This window comes from Leptodactylus fuscus, chromosome 5 (genome assembly GCF_031893055.1).
Source record: "Leptodactylus fuscus isolate aLepFus1 chromosome 5, aLepFus1.hap2, whole genome shotgun sequence".
Classification (NCBI taxonomy): Eukaryota; Metazoa; Chordata; class Amphibia; order Anura; family Leptodactylidae; genus Leptodactylus; species Leptodactylus fuscus.
The window spans coordinates 147894485-147911957 of NC_134269.1; the positions used below are offsets into that span (position 1 = coordinate 147894485).

The 17473-nt window shown below is 39.2% G+C and overlaps 1 protein-coding gene across 1 annotated transcript in view; it reads left to right on the plus strand.

The window, feature by feature from the left end:
* XPOT (exportin for tRNA) overlaps positions 1 to 17473 on the plus strand; it is a 33605-nt gene that overhangs the window by 4034 nt on the left and 12098 nt on the right. The window contains exons 2-14 of the mRNA XM_075274451.1: positions 767 to 903; positions 1481 to 1563; positions 2625 to 2681; positions 3887 to 3956; positions 5574 to 5792; positions 6051 to 6235; positions 7001 to 7169; positions 7254 to 7490; positions 8558 to 8596; positions 8955 to 9017; positions 14880 to 15004; positions 15779 to 15923; positions 17132 to 17251. Of these exons, the coding sequence (XP_075130552.1) occupies positions 844 to 903; positions 1481 to 1563; positions 2625 to 2681; positions 3887 to 3956; positions 5574 to 5792; positions 6051 to 6235; positions 7001 to 7169; positions 7254 to 7490; positions 8558 to 8596; positions 8955 to 9017; positions 14880 to 15004; positions 15779 to 15923; positions 17132 to 17251 (1572 nt within the window). The 5' untranslated portion in view covers positions 767 to 843. The remainder of the gene's footprint in view (positions 1 to 766; positions 904 to 1480; positions 1564 to 2624; positions 2682 to 3886; positions 3957 to 5573; positions 5793 to 6050; positions 6236 to 7000; positions 7170 to 7253; positions 7491 to 8557; positions 8597 to 8954; positions 9018 to 14879; positions 15005 to 15778; positions 15924 to 17131; positions 17252 to 17473) is intronic.

Sequence of the window (17473 nt, forward strand, 5' to 3'; positions counted from 1 at the left end):
CTAGCAGTGTTTGGAGTGATTTCTGGCTATCTTTGGTTGCTGCCAGCATTCTCTGCATTTGTTTACTTGGTGTAACTTCCTGCTGTGCAGCTTCCTGTGTAGCTTCTACACTAGTTCCCTCTCACTCGGCCCCCTCAAGGGGTAACACATCCAGAAATATTTTCAGGCAATTGTTACATATAAGGCTTTGCTATTTCTATCATTGTTGTGCACCATGGCCGTGGGTGTCTTTCTAGTTTTTGTAGCTATAACTTTCTTATGAATTTACTACTGTCCTGTGTCCCTATGTACAACAAAAGTTTTGCTATGTATCCCACAGGACTGTCTCTCATGTGCTCTCTATCATACACCAACTTTACTCAGTATGTGCGAACCAGTAATATGATTATCTCTGCATCTCGAGTTATGTTTCTGTTCCTATTAAAGGCTCATACTTCACAGTGGTTTGAGAGGCCTTTTAGACCTGTATGCCAATAGACTTGAAAATAATTAATTTGCCTTTTTAATACTTTCATGTGAAAATAAGCGAAAGTATTTTCACACACTGCTCTTATAAAAATAAAAAAAAAATTAAGATATTAGTGTTTTGTGACCTTTGCCCCTTGCATGTATCTGTGAGTAAACTTTGCACACTTGAACGTGGTCAGTATTGCAGGATGTTGTCATCAGAATTGTTTTTCACTGAAGGGTTTTGCTGAGACAAGCAGCACTATTGTGTCTGTAAATACCATGTTTCTCCTAACTTTGCTTTTTCATTCTTTGGCAGATGTTGGTTGATTTTGCCGTGCCAGAAAGGGGCAAACCTATTGTGAGAAATAGGGAGCTTGAAGTATAGCAGCAGACATGGATGAACAGGCTTTGCTTGGATTAAACCCAAATGCCAATGCTGACTTCAGAGAGCGGGTATGTCTCGGCACCTCCTGTTTCTGGGCACAAATGTCTCTGGTTTTATTTATTGGCTGTATAGCATAATTTTAAAGACCTTGTGAGAGAGTTTAAAAAACTGGTCTCTTCATATCCCCTGCATTTAAGACGAGGTGCGCGCTCAGCCAGGCCGTGTGTCAGTAGTAAAATCTATGCTGTAGGTTTATTGTATCATTTACATCAGTATTCTGCAAATTAATAAATCTTAAAGGGGGTTATGCCATGAAAATTATCTTTGTCCTAGATTAAAAAAATAAATTCCTGTCTGCTAAGACCCCCACCAATCCTGAGTGCACTATGGTATTTGACACCCATTGAGAATGGAGGACGCTGGCACAATCCTGGTCTGTCCTTTTCAATGAGAGCAGTATAGCAGTAATTTCAAAGAGAGAAGTATAGCACTCGGCTATCTCCATCACTCTCATTGAATTAGATGATGTGTTGTTGTGTCTGAGTCGACTGTAACTACATTGTCAATGGGAGTAAAACACACAATCCCTAACTTTTGTCTTACACTGTCATCAGAATTTTTACGTTGTATCTTCTTTTGTTTCAGGCATTGGCCTATTTTGAACAGTTAAAAGTATCACAAGATGCATGGCAGGTCTGTGCTGAAGCTTTAGCCCAACGTATATATAGGTGAGTATATTTGTCTTATTTTATGTTTTTATAAAGCAGTATTCCTATCTTGGACACAGGATGTACATAAATGTCCGGTAGATGTACGTTCTGTTTATTTTGAGAACAGAGTAGGTCTGGGAGTTTAATCAATTCACTATTTCAGTTTGATTATTACAATAATTGTTTACATACTAGCTACTACTTTATTTGGAAATCCGGAAAGCTCTTATCATACTCTGTCTTCAGATCCCAGAGTATAATAAGCAGAGGCCAAGGAGAGGTGATGAAACAAAAACAGTTACTCACCTCTCCTGGGCTCCAACATGACTCTCTGCTGTCTTTGGTGCTTCTGACTGACTTCAAAGACATCTGAGGCCCATGATTTGTCCTCAGCTGGTCACGTGGCATTGTGGCGCATAGACTCAAGCGTCACAATGCTGTGTGACTGCTAAAGACAAATCTTAGGCCTCAGTAGTCCCTGATGTCGGTCAGAAGCGCTGTAGGCAGCAGGGAGTCGCGGCAGAGGCCAGCTTTTTGCTATAGTGTTTGGATGGGATTTATTTCAATGCCATCCACCACACTAGTGTCCATTGCAGCAGGTTAATCACTCCATCCAAGCGAACCTGCGGTGAACTGAGCTCTCCCTGGCCTGGAGCGTCTTTTCCAGATCCAGTTATAGTAGTTTCAGCAGGCTTGTGTCATAATTATTTTTATTTATTTTTTTTATCATAAATAAATAACTTTTTTTTCTGAAATGTTATGTAGAAGATTTTCAACAGAGCTTGGCTGTTTGCTTGACAATACAGTTCTTCATAGCCTAGTAGCACACGTGCTGTTACTGACTGTAGCATTGATGACTTTCCTCATTCACCCCTCCCACTAGTAGACTGAGATACTCTGTATATTTATTTGAGAAACTTATGAAAGGAGAATGTGTGTAGAATTTTTATTTTTTTACTTGATAAGATTTCTTTTTGAGCAGTTATTAAACTAAAGACCCAGTTGTTGGAATAAGACTTTTATTAAATTTATATTGATTGTGCGTAATTTTTTTTGACGGTATTTGGATTTTCTTTCAGTGATGATCATGTCAAGTTCTTCTGCTTTCAAGTCCTCGAACACCAAATCAAATTCAAGTATGTATTATTTATAATATTTGTCCCAAAAATATCATAACTCTAAGGCCACCTTCACACATTTCTGCAAAGTATATAAACCATAGTAAAAAGCCATATATTTCAGGACAAGCCACATGTGTAGATGCAGTTTTTGTTTAAAATTGGGCCCTCTATATTGCTCTCTATATAGCTTGTGGTGTTTTGGAAACTGTGTGACCAATGCCAACTGAGAAAAAAAAAAAAAGTGTCAATGTCCTCATGTTCTTTTTCTCTGTTAGCAAATATCTGGTTCTCTTCCTATCCCGTCCACTTGAAACCCCATAGGTTTTTCATAAATTGTTCAACTTTAAGTGCTTTTTTTTTTTTTTTTTGTTTACCTGTAAAAATGTAGAAGTTATGTTAGTATGATTTCCATCCTTGTATTTTTTTTCCTGTAATAGCACAAGAAAGTAACTGCCTGATAGAGAATACTAAAAATATCCAAATTTATTACGTAACGTTAAAATTGCTGCACCTCGTCAAAAGAACATGTGTTGTTATGCTGAAGATGGTGAGAGAGGCTTGGTACCAATGTGTGATGCCGGCACTTTATTTTCACCTATCCTCTGTATTTGCAGTGATTGTATCTTAATGAGGCTTTAGATGTTATAGCCTTTTTGCTTATTGGGTCTCATCCCTGATATCTTTCCCCGTTGTGTCACTCCTTGTATGTATCGTCTGTGGTTTTCTTTTTGAAGCCGCTATAGGTTTCGGAGGTGACCAAGGACACTCTGTAGAAAGCGAGGCCGCAGTGAGCTGTAGACTGGAGCTACATAGGGACCTGGCCATAGTCCTAACATTCATGTCGTGTAGGGGCTTTTAAGCTCAATGAGGCCATGGGATGAAATTCCTAAGGAGCAACTCGGCAATAGGGTTATTATTCTAATAATATTTATTAAATTTGGGTGTTTTAAGCGTTTTCTATCAAACAATTACTCTTTTGTGCTTTCAATTAATTTATGAAGGAACGCCTACAGTTTTGTACATTACTCTGTTTTCTGATATTGGGTGCATATTCTCTGCATGCGCCATGTGCAGAGTGTATCCCCTTTAATAATAATATACTACAGTATACTATTGCAAAATATGTGTGATGATGATTTTCAGTCAGTAAAATGTGTAACTAGTTAATGTCCTCAATACTTCTTTGGTTTGTATAAGGGCCTCTCTATATTTTGTTTTAGATATGCTGAGTTGACAGCTCTTCAACAACAACTAATAAGGGAAACTCTAATGGCATGGCTTCAAGCACAGGTATATATGAAAATAAAGCCTTAAAAGGGTGTAGATGTTAGAATGCAAGATTATTGCTTTAGTTTCAATGGGTTTTTTGTTTTATTGAATAAGAAAAATAAAGGTTACAACATAAATGTAAATGTAAACAGAAATGTATAGCTGGGATGATTTAGGAAAACCTGCACTCGCAGGGGATTGGACCGGATGGCCCTTGAGGTCCCTTCCAACTCTACCATAAGAACGAATGTAAATGTAAACAGAAATGTTTTTGGTGGATATTCACATTAAATGATTATGACAAAACAATAAAAGTTAGAGGCTTTTGGCCCCGTTCACACGGGACAAGAGGGGGTGGATTTTGATGCGGAATCTATGTCATAATCTGCCCCCTCACAATGGTGGTCTATGGAGACCGCTAGAGTTATTTTTTGCCGCTAGCGGAAAAAAGAAACAAGCTGCCCTTTCTTCAGGCTGATTTAGCCGCGGTTGTCACCTCGTGACAGCACCCTCCGGACTAGGCCCGTTTATTTTCGTCAGCCGCAACGGAATATCACATGCGGAATCCCCGTGTGAACGCAGCCTAAGAGTACATTTTCCATCACAGCAAAAATAAAAGCAATTCTAGAGCAAAAGATATAGAAGAATAGCCATGGTCTTATACCTGGAAAAATTACTTAGTCTATGTGCTAAGACTTATAATACAGGAAACTAATGACAAATATAGAAGGACACGAAAAGGAGGAGATACATAGGACTAACATAGAATTCAACTTACTTGATGGAGGAGGGGAAGAAACAGAAGGTATATGCAAATGGAAAGAAAGGGAGCGAAGTTGCTGTGTCTCAGTTCTGCCATTACAAAGAATAGATTTTTTTTTTGTTTCCTGCTCCATACTCTGTGAATCAGTTGCTAAGAACAGCTGAATGCTGGTGGTGCTGGGTGTCACACTCGCCGTTGTATTTTTGATGACCTGTCCTTAGGATAGGACATCAGTAATTTTTAGCTTAGAAAACTTTGTTAATGATTTTGCTGCAGTTTTTTGGGCCAAAGCCAAGAATGGCTGCAAAAGTAATGGCAAATACAGTATATAGGAAGTGCTTATATTTCTCCCTTCTGTTTAATCCACTGGCTTTGCGGAAATGCAGCTTTGCTGCAGTTTTTTGAGCCAATGTTTGGCCTCAGCCTTAAAGAGGCTCTATCATTGGGAAAAATGATTTTTAACTAATCACATCCTTGCATAGCCTTTAGAAAGGCTATTCCACACCTACCTTTAGTATGTAGATTGCCTCAGTGGTGTCTGAATAAGTCAGTTTTTATTCATATGCTAATTAGACTGGGTGCACTTAATTTTAAGGAACCGAGCCTCATTAAAACTGCGTTGCTGCTGCACAGTGTGTGGAGCCATCTGTATCAGACTCTGTATGCAGTGCAGAATACACAGCTGACTGGTTGGAATGCCAGGTGTCTGACGCTCTCCAGTCTCAAATTGATGGTTTCTCCTCGGCTTTTAATGCAAGGAAAAGCAGGACCTACATAAACATATTTATAGATTTCTTTCTGAATGTGTTGCTGTCAGTAATGTGTAAGTTGTGCACTTAACTTATATTTCAGTTCCTGTTCTTTTTCTATTGTAGATGCTTAATGCCCAGCCAGAGAAAACCTTCATCCGTAACAAAGCTGCACAAGTTTTTGCTCTAGTCTTTGTTACTGAGTATCTCACAACATGGCCAAAGTTTTTCTTTGATATATTGTCTGTTGTGGGTCTCAACCCCCGAGGTGTTGACTTGTACCTCAGAATATTAATGGCCGTCGACGCAGAGGTAGTTGATCGGGATATAATTCATACTCCAGAGGTAAGAAATCTGGTGCATTTGAAGGTTGAAGGGGTGGAATAGCTGTCATTTTCTGAAAGGGGTGGAACTGATGTAAGGGTTTTTCTATGTTTCATTAAGTTTTGCTTTGCTATTCTCAGATCCATATAATTCTATAAGCACATTGTATTGTCTCTACTTTTAGGTAATCTGTATTTATATGCAAGTCAGTAACCTGCAATTTTTTCTACCCGACTAGACATCATGTTCTACTCATATACAAAATTACTTTACTTGCAGGAAGCTCGCAGAAACACATTGCTGAAGGACACAATGCGTGAACAATGTATCCCTAACTTGGTAGAATCATGGTACCAAATTTTACAGACGTATCAGCACACTAACTCTGAAGTGACGTGCCAGTGCCTTGAAGTGATAGGAGCCTATGTTTCATGGATAGATCTAACATTGATTGCCAATGATAGGTATTGTATTATTATTGATTTGAGTTGTACAATTTTTCTTTGTACTTGCATGTTCTTTGTGTTAAGATCTGGATATTATCAGAACTTTTGCAAAAGAAAACTGTAGGTTTTGTGAATAGCAACCAGCTGGGTAATTTTCAACAAGTCTAGAATAATAAAATTGTTGTGAACAACCACTCCACGATACCTTTGCTCTTTTTAATCATGTAATAAGTACTTCAGCAGATGTAGTCCACATCTTTTCAATGAGCAGTTATGAGATTCATATGAGACCCTTCGAAGTTTAGGTCTTTGTATCTTCCTACAGAGTGCAATGCTTTCTTGATTACATAGAAGTGAAAATAGATACACTGTATATGTGATAACCATAGATCACACTTGTGCTAGGTTCGCACAATATAAAAGAAACTGCATCTAATTATAAAGTATTAATAACTGTATAAGTATTTAAATTACTGAATTATAGCAGGATCACGCTAGCATTGCATCTCTGTTGTTTGGGTTCGTCAGGTGACTTGAACAGAAAGGTGGACCGCTGAAATGGCGGTTAAACACGGTCTGTCGTTCTTCAACTGTCCGTAAAGGACTTTTTCCTCTGCCAACTTTCGGCGGATGCTGCAACAGATGTGAATGTAGCCTTAATGTGGTTTTGGATAAGTGTCTGTGTACACTAGCCAGTGTCACTGCATTTGTTTAGTGCTTTACTTGACTTTTAGAAAGTGTTTTTTTGTTTGTTTTACGTCCTTCTTGCATCCGATCTTTCAGATTCATTAATATGCTGCTAGGTCACATGTCGGTGGAGGTTCTCAGAGAAGAAGCATGTGATTGCTTGTATGAAATTGTAAATAAGGGAATGGATCCAGTTGATAAAACCAAATTGGTGGAATCTCTGTGTCAAGTGTTACAGTCTGCTGGATTCTTCAGCATTAATCAGGTTTGTGACATCCGTATCCTGTTTCTTCAGAAATGTATATCCTAGTTTATCCTTTCTTAAATAAGACACATTATTTTGCATTAGGAGGAAGATGTGGATTTTCTGGCCAGATTCTCCAAACTTGTCAATGGCATGGGCCAGTCTCTGATTGTTAGCTGGACCAAGTTGGTGAAGTCTGGAGATATGAAGAGTGCCCAAGACACTCTGCAGTCTATTGAATCTAAAGTGCCTCTGATGTTGCAGTTGCTAATCCATGAAGACGATGATATCTCTTCCAATATTATTGGATTTTGTTACGAGTATTTGCACATCTTAAAACAGGTATGTTGTTTGTTTGTTTCTTTGTTTAAATTACTTCCATGCTATTTTAATAAACTAGTTGCCTTATCTTGTGCTTATAGCGTAAGTAGACTTCACCTTTAGCACAGTTACTCCCTGCAGTCCACACTAGACTTTCCATCACAACATCCGTCAATATGTACATGATGTGTGAATTATATAGACTCTGGTGCCATGCCATCATTGTTGCTGGAGTTGTGACGTGGCACTACTGATCCTACGTAGCTCGCTCTCTGTATCTTTATTTTTTGGTGGGCATTTCTTATGAGTAATTTTGAGATGGGAGAGAAGGAGAGACAGAGATTTAATTCTGTGGCCTCATGAATAATTTCTGTCAGAAGACTAGATAACCCATAATTCACTTGTGGTGTAAAGGGAGTCTGTCAGCAGGGAAATTGGTATCAAACTGAAGACTACCTTGTAGGGCTGCATCGACGGATTCCAAAAATGCCTTTCTTATTCTGCTGTGCAGCTACATTTTCATGAAAATCAAGATTTTATTTCAATACAAATTACCCGAAACGGAGCATTTGGAGCATTTCTTCTGCTGGGGCTTCACTCTCTGCTCTCTCTCATCCCCCTTAATTGCCGTCCAGCTCTGACCCCCATTACTTGAGTGACATCTATCACTTTGTCAGACTTTACCTATAGTTAAGGTAAGTTATCCGGAGCGGAGAGTGAGTCCTTAACAGAGAAGAAATGCCCCTAACGCAATTATCAATTAATTTGTACAAATTAAGAATGAGTTTTTTTGTAAAGTGTAGAAGTAGTTCTACCAAGTACTGTCATTAGTTTGAGACTGATTTCTTGAGATGTCTCAATGTCTTGAGTCTCTTTCCTCTTCCTCTCAGATTTGTATTGTACAAATTTGATCAGTGACAGAAGAGGCAAATAAGTGACTAAACGGGCACTTTTCTCTAACTATATTACAAAGTTTATTTTTACCTGCACAGTGAATTTATATAAAAAGAAAAGTTGTGCGTCGAAAAATACGTCTGAGCTGTAACTAACTTTATTTTTTTTCTTTTCCCGCGTTTTTGCATTTGTAGTTGGTATTACTTTCCGACCAACAAAAGGCTAATATTGAGGTGAGTGGTCTTCAGACTGTATGTGTGACTTTTTGTTGATTTTTTTTTTTTTTTTTTTTTTCCCCCCTTCAATAAAAGCTGCATGATTAAAAATCCACAGTTTATTCAGCTGTGTGTTTTTTTTTTTTTTTTTAAATCTTTTCATCTTTCCTCATTCTTTTATTTTGATTGAAACCTAGAAATGGGTATAGATTGATACAGATAAGGAGGGAATAGGTATAGTGACACGTTTAATATTGAGCTGTTTGCAAATGTATCTCTGTTGGTCTGTATCTATATCTATGTAGTTTATATATGAGTCTTGTCTTGCCGTTTTCTCAGCATTTTTTTAGTTTGTGATCCTGTCCTTCTCTTCTAGGCAATAATGCTGGCGGTTATGAAGAAACTGACCTATGATGAGGAGTATAACTTTGAAAATGAGGCAAGTGGTTTCACACAAATCTTCCCAAATGTTATGTACTGTATAATGACATTGTACACACTTGTAATGAAGACCTCACTTTCATGGATCTATCTTTAATAAATGTGTTATATTCATGATTCTTGTGAAGCCTACTTAAGTTTAATTACAATGCTAATTTAAAAAAAAAATAAAAAATCAGCATTAAACTCAACATTTAGGCTGAGGCCCCACAATGCGGAAAGGCAGCTTTTTTTTGTTGCAAAATTTGTTGCGGTTTTTTGAGCCAAAGCCAGGAATGGCTACAAAAGGAATGGGAAATATATAGGAAGCTTTGATACTTCTATCTTATGCTCAGTGCACTCTTGGCTTTGGCTCAAAAAACCGCAACAAAAAAAGCTTTGTTTCCAAAATGTGAGGCCTCAGCCTTAAGGGGGTTTTCTGGTTAAAAAAAAAAAAAAAGTAAACTATAATAAGCACAGCAGTCCCAAATTATATGGTTCTGTGCTGTGAGAAACTCCCTAGGACAGCTGAGTATAGATATTCCAATGAACAAATCCAGTCTGGCACAAGGATCAATGACTGTTAGGGGTTTTCTGGGCAAAAATATATATTTTTTAACCCCTTGGCGACCTATGAGGTACTATTACCTCATGGATGTCTGGTGCTTAAGGACCAATGAGGTAATAGTACCTCATGGATGTAAACAAACCCCGCAGCGCAGTGCGGGCGTTCTTGGAGCGGGTGTTAGTTGTATCTGACAACTAACAGCCTGCTCCATCCCCCTCCATCGGACATGAGTGCCGATTTTGGGTTTTAACCCGTTGATTGCCGTGATCAAACATGATCACGGCAAACAACAGGTTGCCCGATCTTGTGGGGGTCCCCAGCACCCCCCGCTGCGAGATCGGGGGGTGCTGGTATCCCTACTATGTAGCCAGGGGTCTGATTAGTCACCCCTGGCATTCCTGAGTCCCACTTACCTTTGTATCCTGGCCGATGATCTCCTGAAGCTGAGTGTCCCGTCCGTATGACTCACTTCCTGTTTGCAGAGTGATAACACGCAGGCTGTCACTGCAGCCTGTGTCTCACTCTATGATAGAGAATCAGTGATGCAATCATCACTCATTCAAGTGTCCCATAGGGACACATGAAAAAGTTAAAAAAAAAAAGTGGGAAAAAAAAAAAAGTGTTTGCAAACAATTAATAAAGTTATAAAGCCCCAAAAACCCTTTTTTTCTATAGAAAATGAATTATATTAAAAAAAAAAACCTAAAAATTAATAAAAACAATACATATTTGGTATCACCGCGTCCGTAACAATCTGTACAATAAAACTGAAACAATATTTAATGTACACGGTAAATGACGGAAAAAAAACCCGGAAAAAACCCGCTGGAAGTAGTGATTTTTTTTTGCTATCTCACCTTACAGAATGTGCTATAAAAAGTGATCAAAAAGTCAAATGCACCTCACAACAGTACCAATAAAAAGCACACATTGTCCCGCAAAAAATAAGCCCCCAACCAACACTGTCAACCAAAAAATAAAAATGTTACGCCTCTCAGAAGATGGCGATGCAAAAAACATTGATTTATGTCCCCAAATGTGTTTTTGTTCTGCAGAATTAGTATTGCATAAAAAAATAATATAAATGAGGTATCGCCGTAACCGTACCAACCCGCAGAATAAAGATAATATGTTACTTATACTGTACGCTGCATGGCGAAAAATTTAAAAGGTAAAACGCAATACCGGAATTTTTTTATTTTTTTTTATCCAGCAAAAAAAGAGTTAATAAAATGTAGTCAGTAAGTTGTAGGCACCAAAAAATGGTGTCATTACAAAATACATCGCATCCCGCAAACAACAAGCCCTTATATGGCCACGTCACCAGAAAAATAAAGAAAATATATCATCTAGTAATGCAAGAACAAAAGCCCGCAAAAACCGCCAAATTATTAGAACACAACTGGCTGCGTCAGGAAGGGAATATATAAGCTGTGCGAGCGAATATCAGGGGACACCACATGTTTACAGCTTATGAGCGAAAAGACACCAGAAGTGACCCCCAAAGTGACCCCCAGAGTGACTCCCCCAATTATAGGAGCTACTGGGACATAGTAGGGAATGTGGTGTTCCCAATGTCCTCCGCACCGCTTATATATTCCCTCTTCGCCATCCACAGTGCAGTCACGTCCGGGATACTAATACTCACTACACCCCCTGATAAATTTTTTGAGGGATGCAGTTTTCAAACTGGGGTCACTCCTTTGGGGAATCCACTTTTCCGGTACCCTACAGGCTCTACAAACATGACATGGCGTCCAGATACCAAACATCTGAATCTGCGCTCCAAAAGCCGCATCGCGCTCCTTCCCTTCTGCGCCCTGCTGTACGTCCAAACTGCAGTTTATGCCACATGTATGACACTGGTGTAACCGGGATAATGTATGTAATGTCATATGTGGTATAAACTGATATTAGGGCACATATATGACACTGGTGTACCCAGGATAACATATGTAATGTGATATGTGGGTATAAACTGATATTGGGGCACAGCCGGATACAGAAGGAAAGAAGGGTTATTTGGTTTTTGGAGCACATACTTAGACGGTTCCGTTTTTTTGGATGCCATGACACTTTTGCAGAGACCCTAAAATTGCCCTTACAAAATGGGGTCACTTCTTGGGGAATTCCAGTTCACTGGCACCTCCAGGGCTCTGCAAAAACATGGCGCCCAGAAAATCCCTCTAAATCTGTACCCCAAAAAGCGTAGTGCTCCTTCCCTTCTGAGCCCTGCTGTGTGCCCAAGCAGCAGTTTACACCCACAATTATAATTTTTAGACCCTCGGGATCGCCCACTTAATAGTTTTCGGAGTGCAGGTATCTGACAACACAAAGTGGGTGCAATGTAGTGGACACCAAAATGGCATATTTCTTGAAAAATTAAAATTTTCATTTTGTACATTAATTTTTGGGAAGCATTTTTAGGCTCAAAATGATAATACCCCTTGATTCATTCCTTGATGGGTGTAGTTTCTAAAATGGGGTCACTTTTGAGGGGTTTCTATTGTATTGGTACTTTAGGGGCTCAGCAAATGCGACATGGCACCAGAAAACTGCCCTCAAAAGCCAAATAGCGCTCTTTCCATTCTGAGCCCCGCCATGTTCCCATACAGCAGATTATGGCCACATATGGGGTATTGCCATGTTCAGGAGACATTGTGTAACAAACTCTGGGGGGCTTTTAATTCTCTAACTACTTGCAAAAATTAAAAATATGGCGCTAAATGGACAATTTATTGGAAAAAAAAGTAATTTTTAATTTTCACATCTCAATGGTAAAAAAATCTGTGAAACACCTGTAGGGTCCAAGTGCTCACTAAACCCCTTGATAAATTCCTTGAGGGGTCTAGTTTTCAAAATGGGGTCATTTTGGGGGGGTTTCCACTGTTCTAGCGCTTCAGGGGCTCTCCAAATGCAACATGGTGACTGAAACAGATTTCAGCTAAATTTGCCCACCAAAATCCCAATAGCGATCCTTCAGCTCTGGACCTCACAGCGTGCCCATACATCACTTTACATTCACATATGGGGCATTTCTGTAGTTGAGACAAAATGCGTAACAATTTTTGGGGTGCATTTTCTCTTTTATCCCCTTGTGGAAATGCAAATTTGGGGTTAAAGCAACATTTTATAACAAAAAATGTCACTTTTCCTTTTATTGGGCCAATTCTGTTACACTCCTGTAGGGTCAAAGGGCTCACTATACCCCTTGGTAAATTCGTTGAGGGGTATAGTTTCCAAAATGGGGTGACATTTTGGGGGTTTCCACTGTTTTGGCACCTTGGGGGCTCTGCAAAAGGGACATGGTGCCTGAAAAGTATTCTAGCAAAACCTGGCCTACAAAATCCAATTAGCGCTCCATCCGCTCTGAGAGCGACCGTGTGCCCGTACATTAGGGTACCAGCACATATGGGGTACTGTCGTGTTCGGGAGAAATTGTGTAACAAAATGTGGGGTGCAATTTTTCCCTTAACCCCTTTGAAGATGAAAAATTTGGAGCTACAGTGACATTTTATTATAAAAAAAAGTAATTTTTCATTTTCACATCTCAATGGTAAAAAATCTATGAAACACCTGTAGGGTCCAAGTGCTCACTATACCCCTTGATAAATTCCTTGAGGGGTCTAGTTTCCAAAATGGGGTGACATTTTGGGGGTTTCCACTGTTTTGGCACCTTGGGGGCTCTGCAAACGGGACATGGCGCCTGAAAAGTATTCTAGCAACATCTGGCCTACAAAATCCAATTAGCGCTCCATCCAGAGAGCGACCGTGTGCCCGTACATTAGGGTACCAGCACATATGGGGTATTGTCGTGTTTGGTAGAAACTGTGTAACAAAATATGGGGTGCAATTTTTCCTTTAACCCCTTGTGAAGATGAAAAATTTGGGGCTACAGTGACATTTTATTATAAAAAAAGTAATTTTTCATTTTCACATCTCAACGGTAAAAAAATCTGTGAAACACCTGTAGGGTCCAAGGGCTCACTATACCCCTTGATAAATTCCTTGAGGGGTCTAGTTTCCAAAATGGGGTCACATTTTGGGGGTTTCCACTGTTTTGGCACATTGAGGGCTCTGCAAATGGGACATGGTGCCTGAAAAGTATTGTAGCAAAATCTGGCCTACAAAATCCAATTAGCGCTCCATCCGCTCTGAGAGCAACCGTGTGCCCATACATTAGGGTACCAGCACATATGGGGTATTATCATGTTCGGAAGAAATTGTGTAACAAAATGTGCAGTGTAGTTTCTCCTTTAACCCTTAATAAATGTGTAAATTCTAGGGCTAAATAAATAGATTAGTGACAGAAATTGAAAAATGTAAATTTGACCTCCATTTTGTTATTGCTGTGAAATGCTGAAAGGGTTAAGAAACTTTCTAACTGCTGTTTTGGATTCTTTCAGGAGTGCAGTTTTTAGAATGGGGTGACTTATGGGGGGTTCTATTAGAGAGGCCTTTCAAGTACCCTTCAGAACTGAACTGGTCCCTTGAAAAATGTGTTTTGGAAATTTTCTTGAAAATTTGGAAAATTACTGCTTGACTTGTAAGCCTTATAATATCTGAAAAAAAATGAAAGGGTGATTAAAATTTGATTGCTACATAAATCAGAGATATGGTTAATTATATTTATGAAAAAATTTGGGTAGTATGGATTTCTATTTGAAAGGCTTGCAATTTCAAAGTTTGAAAACTGCATTTTTTTCAAAATTTTCACCAAATTTCCTATTTTTTCATAATTAAAGACAAAACATATCGACTAAAATTTACTACTGACATGACAATGTGTTACGAAAAAACAATCTCAGAATCACTTGTGTAAGTTAAAGCGTCTCAAAGTTATTGCCATTTAAAGTGACACATGTCAGTTTTGAAAAAAGAGGCCTGGTCCTCAAGTCACTTTTGAGCTGTGTCTTTATAGGGTTAAAAGGTCTGTTATTGTTTACAGTGATTTCTAGCAGTGTTTTGAGTTATTTCTGGGAAGGCCTAGCATCTTCTGTATTTGTTTAAATGGTGTGTAGCTTCCTGCTGCAATGCATTCTGGTAGTTGTAGGCTCTCACACTATCTCCAGCCTACTCCTCCCCTCCCTGTCTCCCTAGCTATTATCCATTGAATAATCCCCTTTCTTATGGGAATGTAGCTAATACATTAGAAGTTTGACCTGAAGTTGTTACAATTCCATTAAGTTTGAAAGGTAATCTGTGAAACACCTGCTTATATAACCCTAGCTGTAGTCCATCACTTTTTACTTGTTTGACAGATCTTATATTGTTGCGTTGTAACTCAAACTTTGGCCTTTTCTTTGCTATTAGGGTGAAGATGAAGCAATGTTTGTAGAATACAGAAAGCAGCTGAAATTGTTATTAGATCGTCTTGCTCAAGTATCACCAGAGTTATTGCTGGCTTCTGTCCGAAGGGTTTTTAATAGTACACTACAGTAAGTATGGAGTTAAATTCTCAACTTTAAGTAACATATTTCTATGTTACTGATATGCAAAAAAAAAAAAAAAAAAAAAAAAAAAGAAGCTTAGAGTACTTGTAATGTCCTCATCAATATGTGGTTTTATAAAGTGCTGGAAAGCCAAGTTGTGCACTGAATTCAGTGCCCTGTCTGCTTCCCTGGTATATGCCCTGGTGCTGTTAGATTCGGTGCTGATATCTCCACAGTGTCAGAGGGTTGGCCTTACGGTTTAGTGCCATCATACCGTAATTAACTGCCCCAATATCTCCAGCATTGGGGCACATACCAGGAAAGTTGACACTGTGCTGATTTCCCCATTGAAAAATGGAATGGAAAATGGAATCCTTGAACAGTGATCTAGCACAGGTGTGAACCAAGCCTTATATCTACCTGTACGATTTATTTAAGACCGTTTTATAATTGGTGGTACCTTTTAAGGATGTATTCCAGATATCTTCACTCCAAATCTCTAGAGCTATGTTATACTATTGGGGAGAGGAAGGGATGACTTCCAGCATGCATTAAAATATCAAACCCTTCCCTCCAGCTGCCGCAGCAACCAGGGATTTAATAAGAGCTGTCGTTGCAGCCTCCTCCAAGCGCTATGGTAGAGAGGACAGCAATGCGAAGCTGACAATGCAGGAATCATTCAAAGGATTTGTCTTGTCTTCTGCCTTGTTTAATCTCTGATGATTTTTTGACAACAGCTTGCTAGCTTTTTAATGTATCATATTGTTTCTGTTTTGGAAGAAACTGGCAGAACGCTCCTTTTATGGAAGTAGAAGTCGCAATCAGACTGCTGTACATGTTGGGTGAAGCTATCCCTGCATCCCATGGAGCGCATTTTTGTGGTGATGTTGCCAAAGCTAGTGCTCTACAGGATATGATGAGGACGGTAAATGACTTACAGCATTATTTTCTTAAATTTGCAAAGAAACAAACTGGTCTAGACCAGTGAGTATGATAGGAAAACCACTTTCTATTAAATTAAGAGCCATTGATGGCGAAAGCACTTAAAGGGATCCTATCATTTAAACTGAATTTTTTTCTGCTTATCACGTAGGAATAGCCTTAAAGGCTATTCGTCTCCTACCTGTAGATGTCTTCTCCGCGCCGCCGTTCTGTAGAAACCCCGGTTTTCGCCGATATGCAAATGAGTTCTCTCGCGACACTGGGGGCGGGCCCCAGCGCTCAAACAGCACTGGGGAATCCCCAATGTTGCGAGAGAACTCTCCAGTGCCGCCTCCATCTTCTTCAGGAATGGTTCTTCTTCCGGGGGTTGGCTTCAAACTTCTAGGCCTAGGGCAAAGCCGACTGTGCATGCCTGCCGGCCGCAAGACAATGGCCAATGTGCCAGAGCACATACCAAAGATGCTTAATAAGGGACTTTGCTCTGAGCAATGGGGCTTTGGGATTAGACATTAACAAAGCCATATCTTCAACCTGTAATGGTTTTTGGGTTTTCTCTATGTCCCCAATACAAAGGACCAAAGTCTCTATTGCAACCATAAATAACAAGATAAGATATTCCTATGGAGGGGGATATAACATAGAAACCCATTTGAAGAATTGGTCTCCAAAGCCAAATCTTCATAAGGCTAAGTTCACACAGAGTTTTTTGGTCAGGATTTTGAGGCCGTATCAGTCTCAAAATCCTGACCAAAAAGACGGCTCCCATTGAAATGAATGGAAGCCGGTCATTCCTTTTTCCGGGAGCCGGTTTGTGCCCCGTGTAAACTTACCCTAAGGTTTACAGGAGATATGGCTATTCCACTTATTCAGAGGTCATGGCTCCATCCAGTGAGATCAAAGCCCAGCCCTGTTGCTCTCACCAGCTGATCTGTGACACTACCTTTACTTACCTAAGATTAAATTTACATGCCAGGTATGACGACATGAAGAAATTGGCCAGTAACTTTGTCCGCAATAGGTAGTCTTCATTTATCAAGAAGATGTGGGCCCATTACACCCACATAGTGCCCTTTTGTTTCAAATTTTTTCTATTTGTATTTTTTTTTTCATTTTGCCTGTATGAAAACTTGACTATAATACAAAGCTATTGTTAAAAGTCATGACACTTTTTTTGTTTTCACCCTTTCCTAGCTGGTGACCTCAGGAGTGAGTGCTTACAATCACACATCTGTTACATTAGAATTTTTTGAAACTGTTGTAAGATATGAAAAGTTCTTCACGGTTGAACCAATCCACATTCCTAATGTTCTGGTAAGATATCATCTTGCATATCTAGTGACTTCTGTGTAATCTTCCTTTATATTACAGTTTAATTTTCTTATGTCTGAATTTTTTTTATTTTTTTTTTAATATAACCTAATCCTTGCCTGCACTGAAAGTAATTGGCTGTTTTCATACACTACATACAGTGAAACAAACTGAGAAATGTTTTAAACCTAAAAGCAAAAGAGGTTATGAGAAATCAGTATAAGA